Source organism: Engystomops pustulosus, chromosome 7 (assembly GCF_040894005.1).
Source record: "Engystomops pustulosus chromosome 7, aEngPut4.maternal, whole genome shotgun sequence".
Taxonomy (NCBI): Eukaryota; Metazoa; Chordata; class Amphibia; order Anura; family Leptodactylidae; genus Engystomops; species Engystomops pustulosus.
In genome coordinates this window covers 141,774,457-141,799,813 of record NC_092417.1, presented here as the reverse complement: position 1 = coordinate 141,799,813, position 25,357 = coordinate 141,774,457, and the positions used below count along the sequence as shown (strand labels likewise).

Sequence of the window (25,357 nt, the reverse complement as noted above, 5' to 3'; positions counted from 1 at the left end):
CTGGTCAATTATGTAAGGCAATTTACTTATGGAGGCTGTGTATGTGTTAGTGGCTCAGTGGCTTAGGGTTCCCAATCCGAAGTGTTTCAGTATAAATGTAGATGTGATCTGGATAAACTCATCCCCAATATTCTATATGCAATTCAAGCCCAATGTGTGAACACAACGGATGCTGCGTTCTGATGATGTGTTTGCAATACAAATGCATTAGGAAAAACGCATCACAAAATGCATATGCGTTTTTTAAGCAGCCTTGTTTAGCTTTGCTATGTAGAAAATGCATCTACATGTGATGATGCCTTTTACCCAATACGTTTCAAAATGCAATGCAATCCCGTCGCGATCCCCTCCGCGCGTTGTCCGATGAGGATTTCGGTCTGCCGCGATTCACTAAGATCGTGTGTCCAATTTTCTGCATGTGTCGCTTCCCCCGCTGAGGTCCGCCAGAGTTCACCTTCTTCTCCCGGTGCATGTGAGTGCTGATCGTGCGACACAATTTGCTTTTTAAATTCCGCAGTTTGTCCGAATCAGTTGGGTTGTCCGACGTCCTTGCCCCCCCCCCCCCATTTGGCGTTCGGCCATGCCCCCCCGATTTCCGTCGCATGCAAGCCGGCGCTGATGCTACAGAATCCGATCGTGTGCGACAAAAACCCGGGGCAATTCAGGGCAAAATGGAAAAAAAATGCAAAACCTGACGAAAATGCAGGGTTCGGACCCTTAGTAAATGTGCCCCAATATTTGATTGCTCATTGATTCCAGAGACATTTTGGGCATGTGACCCTTTTTCCTGCAAATGACCTTATGCTTACTTCCAAAGTGCTCAATAACTAACCTTGATGGGTACCATGACAGCCCATATAACACAAAGACACAGTTTTAGGGATGAAATATTTTTATCCCCATTGGGGGTCATTTACTAAGGGTCCGATTCGCGTTTTCCCGACGTGTTACCCGAATATTTCCGATTTGCGCCGATTTCCCCTGAATTCCCCTGGATTTTGGCGCACGCGATCAGATTGTGGTGCATCGGCACTGGCATGCACGCTGCGGAAATCGGGGGCGTGGCCGAACGAAAACCCGACGGATTCGGAAAAACCGCCGCATTTAAAACAAAAAATGTCGCGGAGCTTGAACTTACCTTCACTCAGCCCGGCGCGGTGATCTCCAGTGCGTTCCGATGCTTTTCAGCGCAGCAGCGCCACCTGGTGGACGGCGGAGGAACTACCTTAATGAATCCCGGCCGGACCCGAATCCAGTGCAGAGAACGCGCCGCTGGATTGCGAATGGGCCGGGTAAGTAAATCTGCCCCATTGTATCCAGAATAGGTCATACATTGCACTCAGCATCCGATGCCAACCTCTGTATGCTATTACTACTTCATACCCTTAATAATTGCTCTCAGATGAATCTGTCCACTTCTGAAAACTTGTCTTTTAATTTGGACTTGGTCAAGAAAAGATGATTTTTATATTATTAAAACATTAGGACATCTTAGGCCTAATTTACATCCTCTGAAGTTTTTTACTCTGTCATTATTAATCTCCTTGAAAATCCAAACAGGAAAAGATTTAAAAAGCAAACAATTTACATCTGACCAGAGCATGCGGTGCCAGGAGCTGCTCTAAACTAAGCCCACGACCGTGCGTTGTGGGATGGGGGTGGTTCGTTGTAGGGACAACAAAGTGAATACTGTAGAGCGGATTACGGGATCACAGGACCACAGAACAGATTTGGGTATTTTTGCTACAGAGCTCAATGGGTAAAGACAGAAACAAGAACTATGTGAAGTCTAAGTAGTGACTGGTAAGTAACCTGTAAGAATTCACCATTACTTTGACTTTTGGAGATTTGGATGGACCAATGGCTACTCTAAAATCCACACATAGATGATAATGTCAGGTTACATTGTGACAATATTACATAAACTGTACAATGGTAATTGCCAGTGATTTCCTTCATGACTCTCTTTTAGGTGTCCTTCTATGGTATGAATTGGATTGGTACAGATTGATTGTTGGACAGAAGATCTTGTAAAGCATTTATTGCCTATTATAGTTCACTATAGAAATCTCTGTGTAAATTGTTATCTATCAATCTATCCAAAAAGACATATTTGGGTGAAAAAAATACCCTTTTATGTTTTCACTTAATTTTGGAGTGCTGTCCCTATTTTTTTGATTTCTATCTAAAGTGGGAAACCATAGCCGATCGAGGGGTATGCAGTTTCCTAAGGACCCAGTACAATGAGGGTTGCTATTTATTGAGTACAAAAACAATGCATTTAAATTTTAAAGATCTTATAAAGTATATGGACATTCTTAATGTTCCTCATCTATTGGTCTGTTACATTTGCAGTTCTTAGGTGTTGCCCAAGTGTAACCTTTAGAAGGAATTGTCTATTTTCATTCTTCAGGAACAAGCTATTTTTATCAAAGAATTCCAAAAGCCATAACATTTTATTTTCTGTTTCAGTTTTTTTTTTAGGATGTGTTTTGCTGGCACAATTTTGGAATTCATATGCTTAATTAAAACATTTTTATTGATATGGGTTTGGGGGTGAAAAATATAAAATGGTTTTCCCCAGTTAAATTATACACCTAGCAGTACAAATAATATATAATTTTAATTCCATGACTCGCTGAAATTATGATGTTAGAAAAGGTTTCATTAATCAATTTAATGATATAAGGATAAATTATTTTTATATAGTCTTTTATTTACTGGATAATGTGAAAGTCACACATAATACAGCACAATACAAAAACTATTTTGTTTTTATTGCATTTCATAGTTTATAGTGTCAGGGTCGTAATCGACAATTAACCGGTCCAGTCAGTCACCTCCAAATTAGATAGAGCAAGTGTGCACATTTTCAAGATAAAATCTGAGATAAGATTATTCAGGTTTTAATCTTAAGCAAGCTCTTCACTCTAGCTTTCATGACAGCAAGATTGACTTTATTTCCGTGTTTGTAGCTTTTATACAAAAGAGAAAAAGGTGTGGTTATGTGTCATGCAGCATCATAGTGGGCAAGGGTTAAGCAAATGTGTCTAGCATCCGATGTGCCCTGGTTGGTCAGTTCCAGTATCTGGACAGATAATGTCCTGGGCGTTGAGTTTCGATATGAGGGATGAAGCCTTTTTGGAATCAGGAATGTTGTTCTCTTCCTGGATATAGGGCGTTGGCTGTGTGGATGCCGGCGCCATCTTAAGTAACATATCTGAGCATATTGCTGAGGAGGAAAAACTTTAGTATTTGCCAGCTATATAAAAGTATAAAAAATATAAAACTATAGGCTCATGTACAGATATTCCCCTTCACAATCCCCCCTAAATACTAAATTTTTCCTCTAACGTACCTTCGAGGTTGTCCATGAGTGGGGATAGGTCGGCGTGGGGCTGCTTCACAAACTTCGGGCAAGGCCTGCCCTTTCAGCAAGACCTCACCTCCCGCTTGCACTACGCTAACTTACACTCATGGAGCCCTCCCATCTTACCCTAAATTAGCTCCATGGATGGGGGATTGGGCAATCGTGGTTTATTTTGGGGCATATTAACCCATAATGTGGTTAATCCTGAACCAATGTGGCACGAGCTAAAGAACATCATGTATATAGAAAGGATATGTTTCCTCATGGTGAGGCCGGGTCTCTTCTGCAGTGGGAGGCGTGCGTCCAGGTGGCTTTCCCCTCAAGTTTTACCGCAGTGGGGGTGACAAGAATCACAGTGTATGGACCGTCAAACCTTGGGTCCAGGCAGTTCTTGCGGATGTACTTCTTTACGTATACCTTGTCACCTGGTTGGAAGTCGTGGACCGTGTCACCTGTGGATTCAGAAATAGAAGCAGAGACTGCAGAATGTGTGTTAGACAGTTCTTTTAGACAGACGGACAACAAACTTAACAACTTTATCCATCCCCTCAGCTAACTGCTGCTCCCTAACTTCTGACAACTTAGGGGGTGACCCAAACAGAATCTCATAGGGAGTGAGACCGTGTTTGGCTTGAGGGGTATGTCTGACATGGTACAGGGCAATGGGCAAGAGTTCTGGCTATTCCTTAGGGTTTTCATGTGTCATCTTGAGCAGTTTGTTCTTCAAAGTCCCATTCATCCTTTCAACTTTCCCGAAGCTTTGAGGATGATATGGCGTGTGGAGTCCGATGTTAGCTCCTAGCATCTGCTATAGTTCTGTGTAGATTTGCCCTGTGAACACTGGCCCTTGGTCGCTCTCTATCACCTGAGGTACTCCAAATCTACAGGCAATTTCAGTAATCAGTTTCTTGGCTGTGAGCTTGGCAGTCATGTTGACAACTGGGTAGGCTTCTGGCCATCCTGAGAACATGTCCACAGCTACTAAAGCATATTCATATCTTCCTGACTTGGGAAGCTGAATGTGGTCAACTTGGATCCTTTGGAAAGGGTAGTCTGACTTGGCCAGGTGCTGGTAGGGCACTTTGGTCGTGGGAGCTGGGTTGCAGGTAGCACAAATGGAACAGGCCTTGATGTAGGCATTCACAGCTGTAGATAATCCTGGAGCAAAATACATCTTCTTGGCATAGCCTAGTGCTTGGTTCTTTCCTCTGTGCATTACCCCATGAGCCCAGGCAGCAATGGCGGGGTACAGCTTTCTAGGGAGACAGACAAGTCCTTGCATTGTCCAGAGTCCATTCTTATAAGCAGCACCCCATGTTTTCCATGCTTTATGCTCTTCTTCTGGGGCCATCTTTTGTTCCTCTTGTAGCTGAGCAAGGGTAGGAGAAATAATCTTCTCTTCTTCTTCTTTCTTCTTCTGGGCTCTAGTGGCCACCATACAGGGGTAGGTCATCTCTTGTTTGTCCTTCAGGATCCTTTCCAGCCACTCGGATGACACATTCCCCATGGCAGCTTCTTTGGCTGTGCAGTCAGCCAGGTAGTTTCCTCTGGCTGCTTTAGAGTTCACTTTTCCGTGAGCTTTTACCTTGATCACTGCCACCTTGGTAGGCAGTTGTAGAGCTTCCATCAGGCTCTTGATGAGGTCTGCATGCTTCACTGGGGTACTTGCGGCTGTGATGAAGCCTCTGTTCTTCCAGATTATTCCAAAATCATGGGCAATGCCATGGGCATACCTTGAGTCAGTCCTGATGTTCACAGTCTTCCCTTTGGCCAAAGTGCAGGCTTCCTTGAGGGCTATCAGTTCGGCTTCTTGAGCTGACATGGAGGCTGGTATGGCTTCTGCTTTCACCACCTGTGTTTCAGTGGTTACCGCATAATCTGTATGGTACCTTCCAGACTGGTCTGCAAACCTGGAGCCGTCTGTCCAAAGTTCAAGGTCAGGATGGGGTAATTCCTGGGTAGTTACCCCTGGAAGCGTTGAGGTATCATCAAGAAGAACTTGTAAACAGTCATGAGGATCTTCAACTTCTGGAGCAACTCCTGGGTCAGCTTCTTCCCCCCTGGAATGTGGAAGGAGAGTGGCTGGATTGATGACTGAACAACGTTTGAAGGTGATATGGGAAGGCAGAAGTAAAGAACACTGAAGTCTGAGGTATCTCTGGTGGGTCAGATGTCTGGGTTGGGTCTGAGAAAGAACTGCCGCCAGATCATGAGAAGCTTGAATGATGAGGTCATGTCCCAGGACGATGTCAGCAGTCTTGTCTAGGAGTGCATGGGCGGCATGAACTGCTTTCAAAAAAGTAGGAGATGTTCTGGCCACAGGGTCCAGACGGCAAGAGTAGTATCCAATAGGACGTTGTCTCCCGGCATGCTGTTGCGCCAGGACACTAGTTGCATGTCCTTCACTTTCAGAAACAAACAGGTTGAAGGGCTGGGTATAGTGTGGAAGTCCCAGAGCAGGCGCTCTGGAAATGGCCATCTTCAGTTGGTGGTGACAGTCTTGTAGATATGGGAGGACCAGAGGTGAAGCACCTTGTGGTCCTCCTGACTTTAAACAGTCATACAAGGGTTGCATAAGCCTGGATGCATCCGGAATCCATTGTCTGCAGTAGGTGATGAGTCCCAAGAAAGACTGGAGTTGGTTAATGGTGGAAGGAAATGGTAATTTGGCAATGGCCGATTTCCTGTCTTCGGTGAGGTGTCTGGCCCCTTGAGAGACACAATGTCCAAGGAAAATGACCTTTGCGTGACACCATTGAACTTTATCCTTGGAAACTTTGCAGTTGGCTGTAGAGAGGAACAGTAGGAGAGACAATGACTCTTGCTCCAGCAGTTGTTTGGAGTCAGCACAGAGGAGAAGATCATCCACATACTGTAGGAGAGTAACTTGTGAATGCTCAGCAATCCAGGGAAACAACACAGTCTTCATAGCCTGAGTAAATTGGTTAGGGCTGTTCTGGGCACCCTGTGGGCACCTTGTCCAAGTGAGTTGGCTTCCACAGGAGGTAAAGGCAAACAGATAACGGCACTCCGGGTGTAAGGGTACACTGAAGAAGGCATTAGCAAGATCGATGACCGTGAAAACCTTCGCAGAGGGTGGAATGCTGGCCAGCAAAGTGTTGGGGTTGGGTACCACCGGAGTTTCCAATACAGTAGCTGCATTGATTGCTCTGAGGTCCTGGACTAACCTGTACTTGGGTGGTGACCCCTTGGGGGTCTTCTTCTGGACAGGAAATAATGGGGTGTTGCAGGAAGAGGTACAGTAGATCAAAACACCTTGCTTGACAAGGGCCTGAATTTGGGTGGAGAGGCCTTGTTCTTGAGCCATCTTCAGAGGATACTGAGGTATCCTTGGGGGCTGAGCCCCCTCTTTTAGATATACCATCACTGGAGGGACTGGTAGAAGTCCTACGTCATCAGGTCCAGTTGACCAGAGTGAGGAAGGGAGTTGGGCTGAGACCCGGTCCGGGACTCCATAGAAGAGATCAGGTTGATGAATTTGCTGAAGCATCAGAGGGAGAGCTCTAAGTACACATCTGTCCATAGTTCCCTCTTCTGACCTGGGGTCATGTAATTCAAGCTGAAGACCTTGGAGAGTATAATTGATAGAAGCTCTAAGACGTTGAAGAAGGTCTGCCCCTAGAAGGTTGATGGGGCAGGTATCTGACACCAGGAAGCGAGCCATGACATCAGGGAAAGGTCCAACGGGGACAGGAATAGTGAGGGGAGACTCAGCAGTGGTGCCGGTAATGCCAATACAATCCTGTGGTCTTGGTTCTTGATATCTTTGGTCCTGGTACCTGGGTTCATCATGTGATCCTTTATAGTCATCAGGTCTGGGTCTATTCTGGGACCCTCTATAGTCATCAGATCTAGGTCCACTTTGGCGCGGTCTGTAGTCATCTCTGGGTCTGGACCTGCAGTCTCTTTTGACATGGCCTTGTCTTCCACAAATCCAGCAGGTAGGGCGAGGTCTCTGGTTGTTGAATCCAAAGGGTCCTTGCTGTTGTGGTGTCTGCCACGGATGAGATGCATGGGGTACTGGTGGCTGAGGGTAGTAGTTGACAGGCATAGGTGGTCCTGTAGGGGCTTGCTGTACCATAATAGGAGCAGGGACTGGTTCTTCATCTGAATCACTGTCCATTGAAGTGGTGGTCATCAGCATCACTTCCTTTTTTCTTCTTGTCTCTCTCCTTATGTTGAGCTTTCTGGAATCCTTTGATTATGGTTACAGCATCCTTGAATCCTGCGGATAGGATTTCTGGACGAGTGGCAAGAACTTTCTTTAAGTTCATCTTGGAGGCCCTCCACTAGGGCCTTTACAAGCATGTGGGCTTGGATCTTATTATGGAGGGTGAATCCGAGATCCTCAAATTGTTGAGACAGTCTGGAGGAGTACCCGTCCATAGGTTCATCTTTTTCCTGCTGGACGTCCTGGATAGAACCTGCCTGGTCGGTGAGGCATTCCTGTGCCCAAGTCTTCATCTGGGAACAGAAGTCCAACCCTGACTGGTAACTGTCCTGGTCCGGTACTGCCGAGGCGTCCAGATACTTCAGGATGACCTGCAGATAAGTGTCAGGAGTTTTAACAGTAACCATATTGTAAAGATCCCTCCAGGTGGCACCATAGATCTGGCGGTTCTGCTCCAACTTCCGCAGAAACTGCATAGGGTGTTTATCCGGGTCTGGGAGTTTACTGATGATAGTGTCCAGTTGCGTGGGTGTGAAAGCCACGTACCTAGTAGGTTCACTGGTGAGGGTCTTGCTCTTCAGGGGAGCTTCTGCTGTGACAGTAGTCATGTTTAGGTCAGGGAGTGTAGGAACACTGGGTGTGACTGTGGTTTTCTTCATCTGGGACTGCAGGGTCTCCACTGTTCGGTAGTTTGCTGTCCACACTGTTCCTCTTTCCCCCTCTGGGGTGCCTGTGGGGTAAGCAGTGGAGGCTGCGGTCCCGGTCCCTTGGTGTGTGAAAGTCCGGTAGAGAGCCGGGCCCTGGACTTGGGAGGGTCAGTTTTCCACTCATCTCCGCTGTCTGCTATAGCGGCATGTCTATCTTGCAAGCGACTGTAGAGTGGGGACCCTTGCAAAATTTCAGGGGTTATTTGGACTTGAGGGGCCGGCTGATCCTGATCACGCTTTTTGTGAGCTCGGGTGTCATACTGGACTGGAAACAGGCCTAGCGCCTGTGAGAGGTGAGATGAACTTTCTTCCGAAGCGCTTGGGCCTTGGTAGTAGGCCCCGGAAGAAGTGAGGATACAGTGGCTGCACCCGGGTCTCTGCAGGAGTACCAAGATGGCCACTGCCGGAAGAGGGGCATATTCTGGATTGCCAGCTTTCTTTCCTCTGTCAGGTATCTGCCTGTGGCTGAGAAGCAGTGGCCTAGGAAGACCACTTTCTCCTGGCAGTACTGGAGTTTGTCTTTGGAAACTTTGCAACCCTTCTGGAACAGAAAACACATAAGGTCAATAAATGCATCCTGGCAAACAAAAACAGTAGGTCCTCCGCATACTGAAAAGGAGAACATCCAGTAAGGGGCTAGTCTGCCAGTCTACTCCCTGTAGGGCCGTGGGGTATTGGCTGGGTGAGCTTTACCGCCCTTGTGGGAATCTACATCAGGTATACTGGAATATTGAAGTGGTAAAGGCAAATAGGTACTGGCAATTTTCATGTAGGGGCCCAGAGAGAACATTTGCCAAATCAATAACAGTGAATAATATGTCACTCTCAGGGACTGCTGCCAGTTTGGGCTAGGGACCACTGGGCTTCAGTACACCCATTGGCAGCTTGGAGGTCATGGACCATGCTACATGTATCCAGCTGTTCTTTCCGGGCCTTTTCCTTAACCGGGAATGGGTTAAAATCATCATCGGGCTAGCAGGGGAGAGTTTTACAATGAAAAGCACTAACTCTATTTGGAAGAGGGGGACTGTTCTTGCTGACATCCTTGCCCGTAATCACCCCCCTTGTCCTGCCCTGTTGGGGCCGTCTCCGCCACTCACTATAGTAATGTCTCCTCCCCACAGTCGAAACACGCCCACTTGGGTCGGTCGGTTGAGACTTCCGGAAACGTTGTCAATCTGACTTTGCCGTGGTCTGTGAAACTGGTCTCTGTTTCCCTCTGGCTTTCAGTCCCTGTATACATAAGTCTGGTAGAGATGTCTCCAGTCGTTAACACCTTTGGTAACAACCCATTACAAAACAGATGTACACTACACTCTCAGGTCATCAAATCTTCCATTACCGTGTGCGTCTTGCTTTATCTCATCCAGACATATAGGATTCTCTTAACTATCTATAAACTACTGGCCAGACTCCAACATCTCAACAAAATCCAGGTACACTTAAGTTGGTTTTTAATCAAAAAGGAACAAAAGTCAGTCCTAGGCTCTGTAATACAGTCAGTCATAGGCTCTGTAATACAGTCAGTCCTAGGCTCTGTAATACAGTCGGGGGGCTTGTTCTTGCTTAGTCTGTTATGCTGTAAGCGTCAAGGTCAGAACAGAACACACACTGATAACACAGCTCAGGCAGAACCGTAGATTTTTTGGAGGACTTCAGCATCAAGGTCATTTACATGTCTTCAGAAAACAAAACGCAGCTACACAGCCCCCGAGATCTATCTCTCGTTAACCTCTTAAACACCAGAAAGCAGGTACCAGACACATTGCAACACTTTTTTATAGTAATTTTTCTGCAGTTGTCGGGATCAAATAAATTTGTAACTATCAGAGATGACCATACCCAAACGAACAGCGTTGCACATCCAAGAATAATCTGAACAGAGAACTGAAATAAGATGAAATCATCTCAGCCGGCGTTCTGAGCCCTGTTCAGGCCCTTCAATGGTGCTTCACTGCTACCCACAACCAGCGTTTATGGCTGCCAATAGTAGGGTTATAGGTAATTAACTTTCAGGGACTTGAAGGGAATATAACTAAAAATGGCCGCCACTGAAAAATAAACTGTCTTAAAATGGCTGCTACCGGAAGAGGGGCATGCCCCACTTCCGCTGGATTTGGGGCTGTGTCTATGTGGGCGTGGAGCACCATACTGACAACAAGTCTCCACCCCATCCGGGTTCTGAATTCCACATACGTCACATGTCCACCCCTCCGGACTTGAACCGGCGCCATTATAGGGCGGTGGCGAGCCAAGAGGAACGGCGGCCATTTTAGATGCATCTTTTTCATTACAATTTTTAACACTTTGTGATTCACATTTTACATATCCGTAAATCATTTCTGCCCCTTCACTGCCACCTTCTCCTTTCTTGTGCTGACTCTAACAGCCCCTTGTCCTCTAGGGACCCTTTACTACCATCTAAGATGGTCTTCCACAGTGTGGGCTGTAATCTCCCTGACTTCCCTGCCTGTTCTACAAACTTGTACAAGTCTTTTGCATATTTCACATATTTCTTTCCTTCTCTCTGCTCCACTATCTGGGTTGCCATCTGTGCTCCCGGGGGGAGGCTGTGTTCCTTTCTCATGAGACGTAACATTCGGTCTAACTAAATAGAGTACTATGTTGGCGTGGCCACTCGCTCAACACAGCGATCCCCGTTAAATCAAAATCCTTTCCACACGTGCGCCACGGTGTTACTCTGTCCTAACCAATATACAGGCTAACACGGTGGTCTGGTCCCCAACCAGAATAACGGTATCCACTACGGTACTCTATGCAGGTAACTCTCCTAGTGAGAAGTTCCTACTGGGTTATACTCCCCAGCTCGCCTAATTTCAGGCTTAGACACCCGTCATGGCGTATTTCTCTACTCTGACGGCCGATGTCACTAGACATTACTTAGTTACGTCTTTAAATATTCTTTTCCTGATCACAATACAACTTTAAATAACCAGACGGCAACACACAAATTTACTTCACTGTCCAGGCAGAAATTATCAGTGACTGATGGAGCGGGGGTGGTGTTTGAAAACGAAACTAAATCGTCTTCCTTGCTGTGTCACGGTTCTGAGCGTAGCGCTGAGACAAAGAGGAGCCCACCACTCAGACAGTCACCCCGCAGACCCGTAGAGTCCGGAGACTACTACCTCACGCCCTCGGATACACAGATAAGTACTATATATATATTATATACATAGACTTACCGTGTTCCTGTGAGATTGATCAGATCTCCTCCGGGAGCGTCAGGAGTCATCCACCGGGTGTTAGTGCGGGTCCCCGGGGGCTCAGAGGCTCAGGCCACGCCCCACGTTGGGCGCCAAATTGTCAGGGTCGTAATCGACAATTAACCGGTCCAGTCAGTCACCTCCAAATTAGATAGAGCAAGTGTGCACATTTTCAAGATAAAATCTGAGATAAGATTATTCAGGTTTTAATCTTAAGCAAGCTCTTCACTCTAGCTTTCATGACAGCAAGATTGACTTTATTTCCGTGTTTGTAGCTTTTATACAAAAGAGAAAAAGGTGTGGTTATGAAGTAAAATATTTTTCAAATGCAACAAATATTTTCCTTAATATTTTTTCAATTTCATGAAACGTAATTAAATTTTCCCTGAAAGGACTAAAAATAGCAGCATTTTGATCACTTACATCGTTTTGTGAAATAGCTGATATCAAGCATTATTTAAGAAGAGGTAATCTATCAGGTCTAAGATGCAGATGTATTAACGTACTCTGCTGCTATGTAAACCTAATGGAAACTTGATGATTTTACTGACCATAGAATCTAAGATCAGAGCCTGTAGAAATTCCAACCTTTCATTGAATTCAATATTACCCTGTTCCCCTAAAATAGGACATCCGCGAAAATAAGACCTAGTACAATTTTGTTCCATCTTAGAAATATAAGGCCTCCCCTGAAAATAAGAACTAGCAGCAGTCATTATTACATCTCCCCCCGCGCCATACATTAGTATTAGTAGATCTTTTAGATGCTGCAAGAGGTTGTGACATGGGTTGCAGGAGAAATGCGCTACAAGCAGCTACGTGGACATGAAGTGGTCATTTAAGGAAAGTGCTATTGCTAAACATGAGAGATTGGGGACAAATATTCCAATAGTTCAGAGTTGGGAGAGTTATAAGGATGTTTTAGAAGTAGATTTTTTGTTCACCAATAAATGAAAATTCTTGTTCACGGAAAAATAAGACATCCCCTGAAAATAAGACCTAGAGCATCTATAGATGACACTGTCTTATTTTCGGGGGAAACAGGGTAGATGTGCTTTATAGAAATATAAAGACTCAGTAGAATCTTCCCACAAAAAGTCCAGCGATATCCACCGTCATTTAAAAAAGTTTTTCTTTATTGGTTGAAAACTTTATGTATACAGGTATATAGACAGTTCCTCGGCACAGCAAAGCAATAAACGCCTTTCTTAAGGCTTTAGTCATACCCCATTGCTGTTACTCTAGTTGACTCTGGAGAACCTTCATCAGAGGGACAAACATCTGAATTTGTCTATTCAGTACGTTCAAATTTCTCAAGAATTTTAGTTTAGGCTTCTTTGTAGATTGTCTCAGATATTATATTATTATTATAAGGCTTTGTCCTCTTTCTAATAGTTTTTCATCATGTTTTTCTGAACGTACAAAAAATAATTTAATATTTTGTCAGACTTCTGTCTCGCATTTCTTTCATTGTTTGCTTTTTTTTCTCCATACAAGATGTAGAAGCACCCGTATTCATGACAGTCACATACAGTAATCGTGTGGCAGATGCCAAATTGGGGACCTTCTCCAGGTTGCTTCTCCGATGGCGAGGCAGTATCTACAAATTACTATACCGAGAGTTTCTTATCTTTGTTGGCTTCTACTTCATCATCAGCATCACCTACAGGTACAAGTCTAGATGCTACATGGGACCCATTTAACAAAGAATATAGGAGCCAAGGTTTTTAGTAAGAAAATGGCACAAAAAGAGGAGAATCCAAACAGCCAATACTACAGAAGGACTTTAAAATGGCTGTAAATGTAATTTAAAAAAAAGGAAAAAGTACACAGTATATAAGATAATCTGTTATTAGTCCCACATTGGGAGAATTCACAGTGTTACAGAAGTAGAGAGAATACAGTATGAACAATGACAGAACAATAATATTAGAGATAAATGAACAAAAGAAAAAATGATAAGAATAAGACAAAAAAGAAAGTCAAGCATTGATCAGCAGTTTGGTATTCAGTCTGTGGTTGGGACCTGCAGGGACTGCTTAGGTGGTGAGCACAGCTTACTTCCGACAGGGCCTTGTTGGTTGAACAGCCTGACCGCTGCGAGGAGGTATGACTTCCAATAATGCTCCCCTTCATGGAGATGGATATGACTCCCAATTGATATCTATATATACTATATCCAATTTGATCAGCTCCTTCTGCTCTATAACATACTACCTGCAAATAGGACATTATATCTTATCTGTACTATAATTTCCTCTGTGTAGGACACTGTTTACAATCTGCTTAGTTCCTCCTGCTCTTTAACATGGTGCCTGCAGATAGGACACTATGTAAAATGAGCTTTCCTCCTTTTGCTCTATAACATTCCACTGGTTTTTCACTATAACTTGCTGCTTGCATATAGGACACAATGTACAATCTACTCATCTCCTTCTGCTTTATGACATGCTGCCTGCAGATCAGACAAAGTTCACCATCATACTCCAACTTAAATGTCACTTTAGGATCCGCACCTGTAATGTAAAATATTTCGCTAAACTCTGTGGTTTACAATTTTACATATTACCATTTAGGGAATAGACTGAAAAGCTCTCCTCTATCATAGATCTGCTTAGAGTTATGCAGAGTAATGCAACTTAGTTTCATCTACAAGTGTGTGTTACTAAAAACTATTGGATTTGTTCTTTATGACCCAATGGGCCAATTGGCCAGTATTAGATAGCTTCACACTGTTTGTATTGTAACCTTTAGATCTGCATGAATTAGCAATGACGTAAAAATAAGGATTAGTGAAATAACAAAAACATGAGCAATCTGTTCTAAAATTTGTAGCAATTTCTAAAGTTCAGTCATTGACTCACCCATTAAGTCACTACTACATTGCTCACCCATTAAGTCACTACTACATTGCTACAGTGGTCCTATATTAAGGCTTAAAGGAGAACTGTCGTCTACTGATCTATATTTTTGGTAAATATCGTTGACAGCTCCAATATGGGATGCAGCCTACAGTTTATTATACTATTGTATAGGTAGTGTAAATAACTGTTTTCACCATTTTAAACTTTGTGATTTCGATTTTTGGTGCTTGTAATAGTCAAAACATGGATCAATGTCCAGTTACGTATCTCTCTTTGCGCCACAGGCTCCTTCTCAATGAGCAGCAGAGAATTCACTTTGAGAAGTTGGCATTGTACTGTAACAACTATGCAGAGCTGATCCCGGTATCATTTGTACTAGGTAAGGCATGTGTGACTTTTGAAGAAGATATCATACATGATACAGTCTCGGACTAGCCCAGAATTCTCTGGTGGGCCCTGTGAAGAGAAGGTCCCCTTGAGCTAAAAGGGAAACCCCACCACCTGCTTAAGTGGTACATGGCACACAGTACCACAGTAAGCACAATATAGGATACAACATCTCATCAAGTTAATGAAATTATATCTAGGTGAAAATACAAGCCATCTAGTATCTTCCTATTTAAAGGGCAGTAGTCCAGCTCACGAGTCACTCAGCGGGATTGGAAGTGCCCCGTAACTGCACAGTCATTAATAAGGACTAAGCCGCGGGCTACTAGCAGGACCCCAATATCAGAACCAGTCAGAGGTAAGGGCCTCATGCACACGACCTTATGGTCTTTTCTGTTCTGTATATACGTCTGTATTCTGGCCATAAATACGAGATGTATTGCAACATTATGGCAATGAATTGCAATGTATCCGTATAATATACAGTGGCTGGAAAATAATGGCTGGCTGACTATTGGCTGGCTGACATAATGCACCTCCCACTGGTTCAGGATACTGCACGTATATACAGCCGCATGCAGCACTTATTTAGTTTGTATTTTATATGTTCACATTGACTTCTATGGGCCTTACGGTATGGAAATATGGTGGAAAATAGGACATGCTCTAAATTTTTATATGGCTCACTTATGGTACGGTACGGTGGACAAAACAGCCATGTACATTGATGGCCGTGTTCTAACCGTATGTATGACCGTATATACGGTCGTTTCTATACAGTAGTGTGCATGGGGCCTAAGGCAATGGCACGTCAGCAGGTTACTGACAGGGTCCCTAACAGTACAGTCCTGAGGTAAGGTCAAGGGAACGGGTTACTGACTGGGTCCCGTATAGCACATCCTGAGGTAAGGACGAGGCAGTAGGTTACTGACAGGGTCCCTTATAGAGCAATCCTGAGGTTAGGGTGAGGTAGAAAGTTACTGACAGGGTCCCATATAGAAAAGTCTGAGTTAAGGGTGAGGCAGCAGGCTACTGACTGGGTCCCCAATAGAAGAGTCCTGAGGTAAGGGTGAGGGAGCAGGTAAATGACTGGGTCCTGGGGTAAGGGTGAGGCATCAGTTTACTGACTGAGTCCCGTATAGAACAGTCTGAGGTAAGGGTGAGGCATTAGTTTACTGACTGAGTCCCGTATAGAACAGTCTGAGGTAAGGGTGAGGCATCAGGTTACTGACTGAGTCCCGTATAGAACAGTCTGAGGTAAGGGTGAGGCATCAGGTTACTGACTGAGTCCTGTATAGAACAGTCTGAGGTAAGGGTGAGGCATCAGGTTACTGACTGAGTCCCGTATAGAACAGTCTGAGGTAAGGGTGAGGCATCAGGTTCCTGATAGGGTCTCATAAAAGAACAAATACAAGGTCTGGGCAGAGCGCTGCGACTAATAAACATGTTTGTTGGTATAGTGTAGTCAATTTTTACGGTATATTTTGCTGCATAATGGTCCCATAGAAAAAACGAGACTGGGATGTCTTATACACTCAGTGTATATACACACTTATTACTGTAAGCACTAAAAGAATACAAGTGATCCCTGTGTTCACTATAAACGGATTATTGCTGCAGATTAACCCCGATCACTGTTTCTCTATAGATTTCGATCACCATCTTAATCCCACTGTTGTATGCATTATACTTATCACACATGTAGTAGTCATTAAACAGTTGCGTAAGGGAACTATGGCCAGTGGTAAACACTACTGCCTACACATGCATGAGAGGTTTAAGCGAGTTTATAATCAGATTACAAGTTCTTAGCTATATTCAACAATTCTGTCCTGAAAGAAAGGATATTTACAAGTCTGAACTGTGAGTTTTGTATATGTCTTGGTTCCAGTAAAGAATGAATGTTCTATTACACATATCATGCAACATGTGTGCGACAATGAAACCCCCTAAAAACAGAATTTCCACTGTAATTGTATGCCGTGTTTAATCTAAGGAAAAAACCTAATGTCCTGCTTTTTGCACCCCTGCTGACTATGGCTATGATTGCTAAGGAAGCCTTGTTTCCTCTAGCGTACCCAGCAGTTAAAGCCTAAAAGTGCACTAAATTTTATTTTATGAATGGGCCACTGATGCCCAGGCTCAACCAGTCCCACATTTACTTCTACAGGGCAGGAATCTTCTGTTCCATAGAAATGAACTGAGCACTGGTCAGGCAGAGCCACCAGTCCTTCACTCGTATGCGGCACTAAGGGGTATTTTCACATTGCCATGTTTTTAGTTTTTGGGGGCCTCAGGGGTTGGACCACAAACAATGAGATATCTATCTCCAATCCTCTCAATGTCAATCAGCTGCCTTTAAAGCCAGCAAGATCTTGTCATGTATAAAAAGTGGTATGGACTCTAGGGATAGGGATCTAATATTACTATTGGTTCGGCCTCACCTGGAGTATGCTGTCCAGTTCTGGGCACCTGTCCATAAAAAGGAGGCCCTGGAGCTGGAGAGGGTTCAACGAAGAGCAACAAAAATGATAAGGGGTATGGAGGGTTTCAGTTATAAGGAAAGATTAAACTAGATTTATTTAGTCTCCAAAAGAGGGGACATGATTAGTTTACATAAATATATGAATGGTCCATACAAAAAATATAGTAGAAAATTGATTCAGGTTCTCCGTCTAGAGAAAACAAGGTTTAATCACCAGAGGGACAAGGCTTCTATATTGTAAGGACTAAAAGCCTGCCTCAGGCGCTGGTCACAGCAGGGACAGCAGAGAGCTTCAAGAAGGGTCTAGATGCCTTTTTACATAAAAATAACATTGATAGTTATGTTATAATATAGAATTGTTTCCTTTAAATCCCTTCCTCATCCAATCCCTTCCCTTCCTTGGTTGAACTTGATGGACCTGTGTCTTTTTTAAACCATATAAACTATGTAATAGGGGAAAATACAATTAGTAGCACAGCGACTTAAAGTGTTCCTGTCACCAGTAATATAATTTTTAGCTGGTGACAGGTTCCAATAGCTTAGGCTATGCTGATTTTAAAAATGCCTTTGTCAGCATTCTGAATCATTTCAGTACTTTATTATACATTACCTGGCTTCCTGGGAGCAGTATGTGGTGAGTCTGAAGGGACGGGGCAACTGCATCAGCCTGTGTCTCAGTCTCCTCTCATCCACACTCATCCAGTAAAGTAATGTATAAACTGGAAACTGAGACACAAGCTGCCAAAGGGACTTGCCACATGCTACAGACAGGAAGCCAGCTAATGTGAAAGAAATCTTTATAAAGTACTGGAACCTGTCACCAGCTAAAAATGACATTCCTGGTGATTGGTGTCCATATGGACACGTGGTACAATATGTCTCATATGTTCCTATTATAATTTTCCAAAAATCAAAGCATTAAAATGGAAGTTGTAACGAATAACATTTTACAATTAGAGTTGCTATGAATCTTGGGGTGTCTTGTCGAGGATCCTCAAGAACACATTAAAAGAAAGACACATCCCTTTAATGTGATTGGCCATTATATTTTATCACTTAGATTTGTCTAATGTACCAGAAATAATTTTAATTGGGTTTTCTCTTTATTTCTGGTTTAAGGTGTGTTCTGCTTTTTGTCTTTTCCCTTTGTTAGGTTTTTATGTGACATTGGTGGTCTCCCGATGGTGGGCCCAATATGAGAGTGTACCTTGGTTAGACCGTCTCATGTGCCTTGTGTCCAGTAATGTGCATGGCACAGATGAACGAGGTCGGATGATGCGACGGACACTTATGCGCTATGCCAGTCTTTCTGGGGTTCTTATCCTCCGTTCAATTAGTACTGCTGTTTATAAGCGATTCCCCACTCTGCAGCATGTTGTCAATGCAGGTAAGTAAGATGCAGGGCAGATGTCAATCACTTTTACAAGACACTGCATAATGATCGGTCTTATACACTGTTTTATAAGTCATATAAGATTTATGCTCCAACCAAAGTAGAAGTCTCCAGGCTAAATAAAGACACATAAAGCCCAAAGAAGGAGGAGAATCGGGTGTGTTCTTTGGCACATCCATCCTTCTTTAGTAGGATGCCCTATAATGATGTGGTCTATAACCAGAGAACAAATAATAATATCCAAATGGTAATGGAAAACACCAATGGCACGGATACCCACATTGTGTATCTTTACCCAAAGAGACTCAAACAAATGTAGCTAAATCTCCATTTTGGTGCTGGTTAGAAGATCAGGTCATACATTGCATCATTGTGACGGCCACCAGGATGTCAGTATCTAGTGTCACTGAGATATTTTGCCATCTATGGCAGATCTACCCCTTTTACTTTTTTAGTCATATGCACAAAGGATCTACCAAACTTCTGCCATGTATGGCTTCACCTTGGACTCTTACCTCTTAAATCTCTACAGGATTCATGACCCCAGCTGAACTACTTAAATTTGATTTGATTTCCTCTCCTCACAACAAATTTTGGATTCCATGTGTTTGGTTTGCCAACCTAGCGGTAACGGCCAGGACAGAGGGAAGAATACGTGACAGTGTTGTGTTGACTCTGATCCTTAAGGTAAGGGGGTGATTAAGCCATACCAAATATTTTTTACCTTTACACACTGTGGTTGAATTACGTTTAGTAATACTATTTATATTGCATATGCAATATTTAGACCTAAACATTTGCAATCCAGAACAAGCAAGACTTAATTTGTATTGTTTACCAGCAAAACGCATGATGCTCACACTTGGTCCAGGTGAATTGAGTTCTACACCCATCGGCTTTAGGCAAATAGTGTACAAGGTTATTTCAGTATTAATTAAATGGTTTCTAACTTTAATTTTCAAATGTATTTTATCACAATATAAATATTTTCCACAGTATGAAATTATTAATCAGTTGAGTAAATTTTGGTATACATCGGCATACATTAAGTCACTTTTTTTGGTTAAAATTAAACTAAATTCTGTTTCTTTCGCTTAGAATAACTTCCCTAATATGTTCATGTTTTGCAGTTTCCAATTGTGTGAAATTTAAAGGGTTTGCCCACTTTACCTCATGTTTTTTGTAATGTGTGTGTAAGTGTGTGTGTGGGGGGGGGGGGGGCCGGATATAAGGTAATTTACCAATATACATCTACTAATAGTTCTGCAGTGCTTTCTTTATATGTAAAGTAAAGCCTCCGGTCTTTTACCTCATTCGCCAGAGATTCCTGTCCATAAAATGGCTTCAGATGGAGGGTCATGTGATCTCTATCTATCCTTGAACAATCGCCCTGAAAGGAACTTATGATAGTATTCATGAATATAAGATAAAGGTCCTGGCAGGCAGTGAAGTAACTTGAAGCTGACGATCCCCAGTGCAAAGTCTTTGTCAGACCCCTGAATAGAATGTATGGTTTATACTTCTAGTCTTCTTATTTGGGAAAGTGACACCTTATGGGCCCCCTAAGCCTCCTGGGCCCGGTTGCAACCGCGCCCTCTGCACCACCTCCAGTTACATACCTGCTGGCAGGGTAAATTACCTAATTTCCTGCCTCCAAACCTACACACAAATTACAAAAAAACAAAGGTAAAGTGGCCAACCCCTTTAACAACTTTATGGACACAGCTTCTTAGTCTTTTTAACCTCAAATTGACTACTTGAGCAATGTTGCCTTTTTCTTTTCTCAGGAGCTGAACTCTCTACGTACACAATGTGGACGATTGTTTGGATATGACTGGATCAGCATTCCTCTAGTCTACACTCAGGTACATGACTACCTATATTTTACATTGCATTTGCACACAGGATCTGAGGCGCAGCTCTTCCTGCTCTATAACATGCAGGCCGCAGATAGGACTGCATGCACATGTCAAATTCTCTTTAAATTCCCTAAATATTGTTTTTTTCCATTCTCCACCTTAGGTGGTGACAGTGGCTGTTTACAGCTTTTTTCTGGCTTGCCTCATTGGCCGTCAGTTCTTGGACCCTCAGAGGGGATATCCTGGACATGACCTGGACCTGTATGTCCCTGTGTTTACCCTCTTACAATTCTTTTTCTATGCTGGTTGGTTGAAGGTAAGTCTCTAAAAGACAAATTGCGTAAATGTATTTCATCTTTGTAGACATATACAGGCACTACCCTACTTAAGAACACCTGACTTACAGACAACTCCTAGTTACAAACGGACCTCAGGATATTGGTAATTTAATGTACGTTAGCCTCAGGCTACAATGATCAGCTGTAACATTTATCAGTGGTGTCTGCAATGAAGCTTTATTATTAATCCTGATTATTATGACAACCCAACATTTTTAAAATCCAATTGTCACAGAGACCAAAAATATTGGCTGGCGTTACAATTATAAAATATACAGTTCTGACTTACATACAAATTCAACTTAAGAACAGAGCTACAGAACCTATCTTGTACGTAACCCGGAGACTGCCTGTATCTCATGACTAAAAAGAACCTTCTGCGTATTCTAGGTGGCTGAGCAGTTAATTAACCCTTTTGGACAAGATGATGATGACTTTGAGACCAATTGGTTAATTGACAGAAATTTCCAGGTAAAAACTGAACAAAAATATAGTTGAGTTTAAGAATATTGCAAAAAGTCTCATTTCTTTTTGTTGTGCCAAGGAAACAGGAGAAAAATAGCTGAGAACAAGTCGGGAATGTTCTTTCCATTAAAGTCACTTATAGAAACATCTGAATATCTGTATGAAACTCTTGCCATGTACTCTATTGGAGTTCCAAGTCTGTAACTTTCAATTTGATCGACCCCTTTGCTTGGTACATGGAAGGACATAATCTCAAAGGTCCAAAAATAGAAGTAAATAAAATAGTAACAACTTCTTATATCCTCCAGCACAGAATATCAGAAATCCCAATAAATGTGTATATTTATACAGATGGATTTATAGAAATATACACACTGTAAATTACACAATTTTGGCAGGGATAACACATTCTGGATTTTTTAAGCCAAAATCATGAATGCATGGAAAAATAGGGAAGTACCATCTGTCATAAGTATGATTTATGATCCACAGCTGGATTTGTCTTTTAAGTCACCTCGTAATTTACTAAATCATTCATGTGACAATATTTAGACCGCTATTCAATGATCTCCTTCATCAGGTGTCTCTTCTTGCGGTGGATGAAATGCACCAAAATCTTCCTCCTCTGGAAAAAGATATCTATTGGAACGATTCTGATCCCCAACCCCCGTATACTGCTTCTACGGTAGAGACCCGCAGACCATCATTCATGGGATCTGCCTTTGATATAAGGTAATTAGGAAGTTCTACAATTTAGAACCTAAACAATGCACATTGTAGGATGAAGAAAGTCCTCCTGGATGATTTCTATTATTATGCTGTATATACGCTTTATCAAAAGAATAAACATAAATGATTAGTTACTATTAACCTAAAAGCTCTCAATGTAATGCTATCAACACATTTTCAGCAATGTACACATACTGTACATGTTCAGAACCTAACGATCATAGGAAAGACATCTTGTCCCAGTGTATGTGTGTTTGAAAAAAATCTTATAAACAGGAAGTACAATTTGAATGTTTTTTTCCCCCATTCCTTAAACTATGCTATATCTGTTAGAGAACAAAGAAGAAATTGAACAACCATGTTCCTATATAGTATTATTGTAGTAGTATTAAGGATCACAGATATAATTCCAACCTGTCTCTATCACTCCTGGTGTTTATATTTGAGTTGTCCCTGGATACGACCAGAAACTTCTGTCTATGGTCAGCCAGATTGCTCTGGAATAGCTTCTCTTATACTGAAGGGGAAGGGGCAGGATGCATGCAGCACTACAGACTAGCTAAATCCTGTACCCTGATAATCTAAGCACATTGTTAGCACACAGCATCTCATAGCAAAGATAAATCATGAAGTGTCTGCTCAGCCAGTGCCGCCCCATACTGCTGAATCTTAGTGACCAGCCTAGGCTAAGATAGGAGCAAAAACAGCAATAAAACTGACAAAAAATTGCAAAGTAAGTTTACTTACTTAACCTTCATTTGATACATTTCTAACAAAGTTTCTCATATTTACATGTATTATTATGTAGTTTGTTGAAAAGTTTACAATTTTACATTATTTAATTTCTTTGTAAGTGAAAATGAATCATCATAATGGATGGCCAAAATAGTGCACTATTTCCATGGTGGTGAAAGATTGCTATTGATTGCTTTTATCAGTGATTTCTTAAGCTAGCATCATGTACATACCATAATTTTATGGCAGTTCAACTTAAAGGGAACCTGTCAGGTTGTAAAAGCCTATGACACCAGCATTGCAAAAATGCCTCTCTGCCTTTTCTAAGCATTGGCATTACTATATAATTGTGTATTGCACCCTGACTAAATCCTGGGGTAGTCACAGGGGCTGGGCTTTGGTTTGGATGCATTTAAAAAAACAACAACATGTGACTTGTCTGTGCTGCAGGCTGCCCCCATATTTGTGCTCCTATACAGTTCCTCCCTCCCCCACTGATGTCATATCACCAGGTTGTGACCTCTGTGAAGGAGCAGGAGGAGAAGCTGTACAGGAGCACAAAGTCACATGTTGTTTTTTAAATGCATCCAAACAGAAGCCCAGCCCCTGTGACTACCCCAGGATTTTGTCAGGGTGCAAGGTAAGTTAAAACACACAATCATATTGTAATGCAAATGCTTAGAGTAAGCAGAAAGACATATTTGCACTGCAGGTGAGATGGGCTTCAGCAACCAGCCTTTAGTGAATATGAGGTCCCTGGTGACAGGATCCCTTTAAAACATCCATGATGTAATTGTACATAACGGAGCAGGATTGCCACCCTTCACAACTTTGGTTGGTTGTCGTAATTAGGTTTCATTGGAACCACATAGAATTATATACCTGTTATGATGAATAATTACATTTTACAGAATGTGTTATCACTTTTAATCTACAGTTTACAAAAGGAAGATTTGGAGTTTCCTCCCCTTGAGCAAATAAATGAAAATGAAGAGGCCAATCACTCTACCCCACTGATAGGACCAATAGGGCGTCTACTGGGAGTTCACTCTCCAAGTCCACCTCGTTCCAACTCAAGACTCAGCTTGCTAATGAGAAGAAGGAGTGGGATTCCTCCAGGTCTCTCACATTCCTCACACCGTGACATGGGAAGCAGGGGTGGAGAGGCCCTTCGAGATCTTAATGTTTTTATGTCTACCCCATTTTATGACAGGCCTGGGTTTTATAGCGCTCCGCAAACACCACTTAATGGAGGTCCAACCTACTGTCCCCGATTTCCTTCCCATGGAACACCAAACCTTTGTCATACACAAAGAAACAAGAAGATGGGAACATCTATTGAAAGTGCAGAAGAAGCGACCAGTTTATCGCCTGGTTCTAAAGAGTGTTTTGTGTGGCCTTTAGGCAGCATGGAAGAGCAAGAGGAAGCCATTATGGATAGTGTTGAAAGTACTCACTCACTTAAAACAGGTGACCAAGCCATGCAGAGTCCTTTACAGATACCTAGAAGGTTAACAAGAGGCCAGCGCTTCTCTTCATTACTCCAAGGAACTCAGTCCCTGGCTTCACCTGATGCTCTACACACCCCAGGGCACAAGGCAACACGATCAATTTTTTCGTTCTCTCCAATGAACTCCCCAAATTTACAAAGGGCGTCTAGAATCCCTCATGGACAGCCAGATGTAAACTGTGAAGGAGGAAACAAAGAACAGAATGGACACCAATGTTCCTCTCCAAAAGACTCTGGCATCAGCTTAACAGAGGGAGACTTTACTCAACTTATGGAAGTAATCATGGAGGCTGGAGAACCTTGTCAGCAAGAAGGAAAGAGCGGTTAACTAAAAAAATAAGCCAACAAGAAGGAAAAGATGGAGAATGCACATAAGATGCTACAATATTCTTCAGCTTAGGAAGACATTCTAGTTGCTGTCTTAACGTCATAGTTTGTTAATCAACTTCTTAGTAAGAACCCAAAATGAAATTATACAGAGACTTCCTATGAAAGTCTTTATTGTATACTGTAAGATTCATTAAAGAGCTCCTAAACATTTCATAGAATATATGCATTTTTTTAAAATTATGAATTAGTATGACTATAGCCTCATGGTCATAAGAAATATAATTCAAGCACAAGTTTTTTGCAAGTGAACAAATGATCCAAGAAGATGTACGAGACAATGATTCAATTTCCAAAAAGAACTGGTAAGTTATACCTGTATGTGTGCCATAGGAAGCGCCCTACAGAAGCTACTTCAAAATGACAAGTTTTTGGTAATTTCTTGCCAATCCTTTTCTATACTTGCCCATTGTGACAAACAGGGCCGGATTATAGGGGGGGGGGGGGGCAGTCTATGGCCGAGCGAGGGAACAATAAGTTACCTGCTCTGCCATAGACTATCGGAGGTATACAAAGATGGCGGCACTGGTGGCTTGGCGCCGCTATCTTGCTTCACCTTCAATATCCACTATCCTGACACCGTGAGGGAAGGGAAGGAGATTGGCGCGCATCGGGGTAACGATGGAAGGTAAGTACTATTATTTTACCTAGGACTGTATATAGTCATTAAAGGGGGATTGTATATAGTTATCGTAGGGGGGTCCATATA

At 42.7% G+C, this 25,357-nt stretch overlaps 1 protein-coding gene across 1 annotated transcript; it reads left to right on the top strand.

Moving 5' to 3' along the window:
* Positions 1-1,695: 1,695 nt before the first annotated feature.
* BEST1 (bestrophin 1) lies at positions 1,696-24,814 on the top strand. The gene is made up of 10 exons (XM_072118027.1): positions 1,696-1,803; positions 12,994-13,165; positions 14,645-14,739; positions 18,386-18,619; positions 19,158-19,312; positions 20,413-20,490; positions 20,648-20,800; positions 21,213-21,293; positions 21,868-22,019; positions 23,689-24,814. Exons 2-10 carry the CDS (start codon positions 13,014-13,016, stop codon positions 24,587-24,589), a joined length of 2,001 nt encoding a protein of 666 aa, XP_071974128.1. The 5' UTR covers positions 1,696-1,803; positions 12,994-13,013; the 3' UTR covers positions 24,590-24,814.
* Positions 24,815-25,357: the final 543 nt, after the last annotated feature.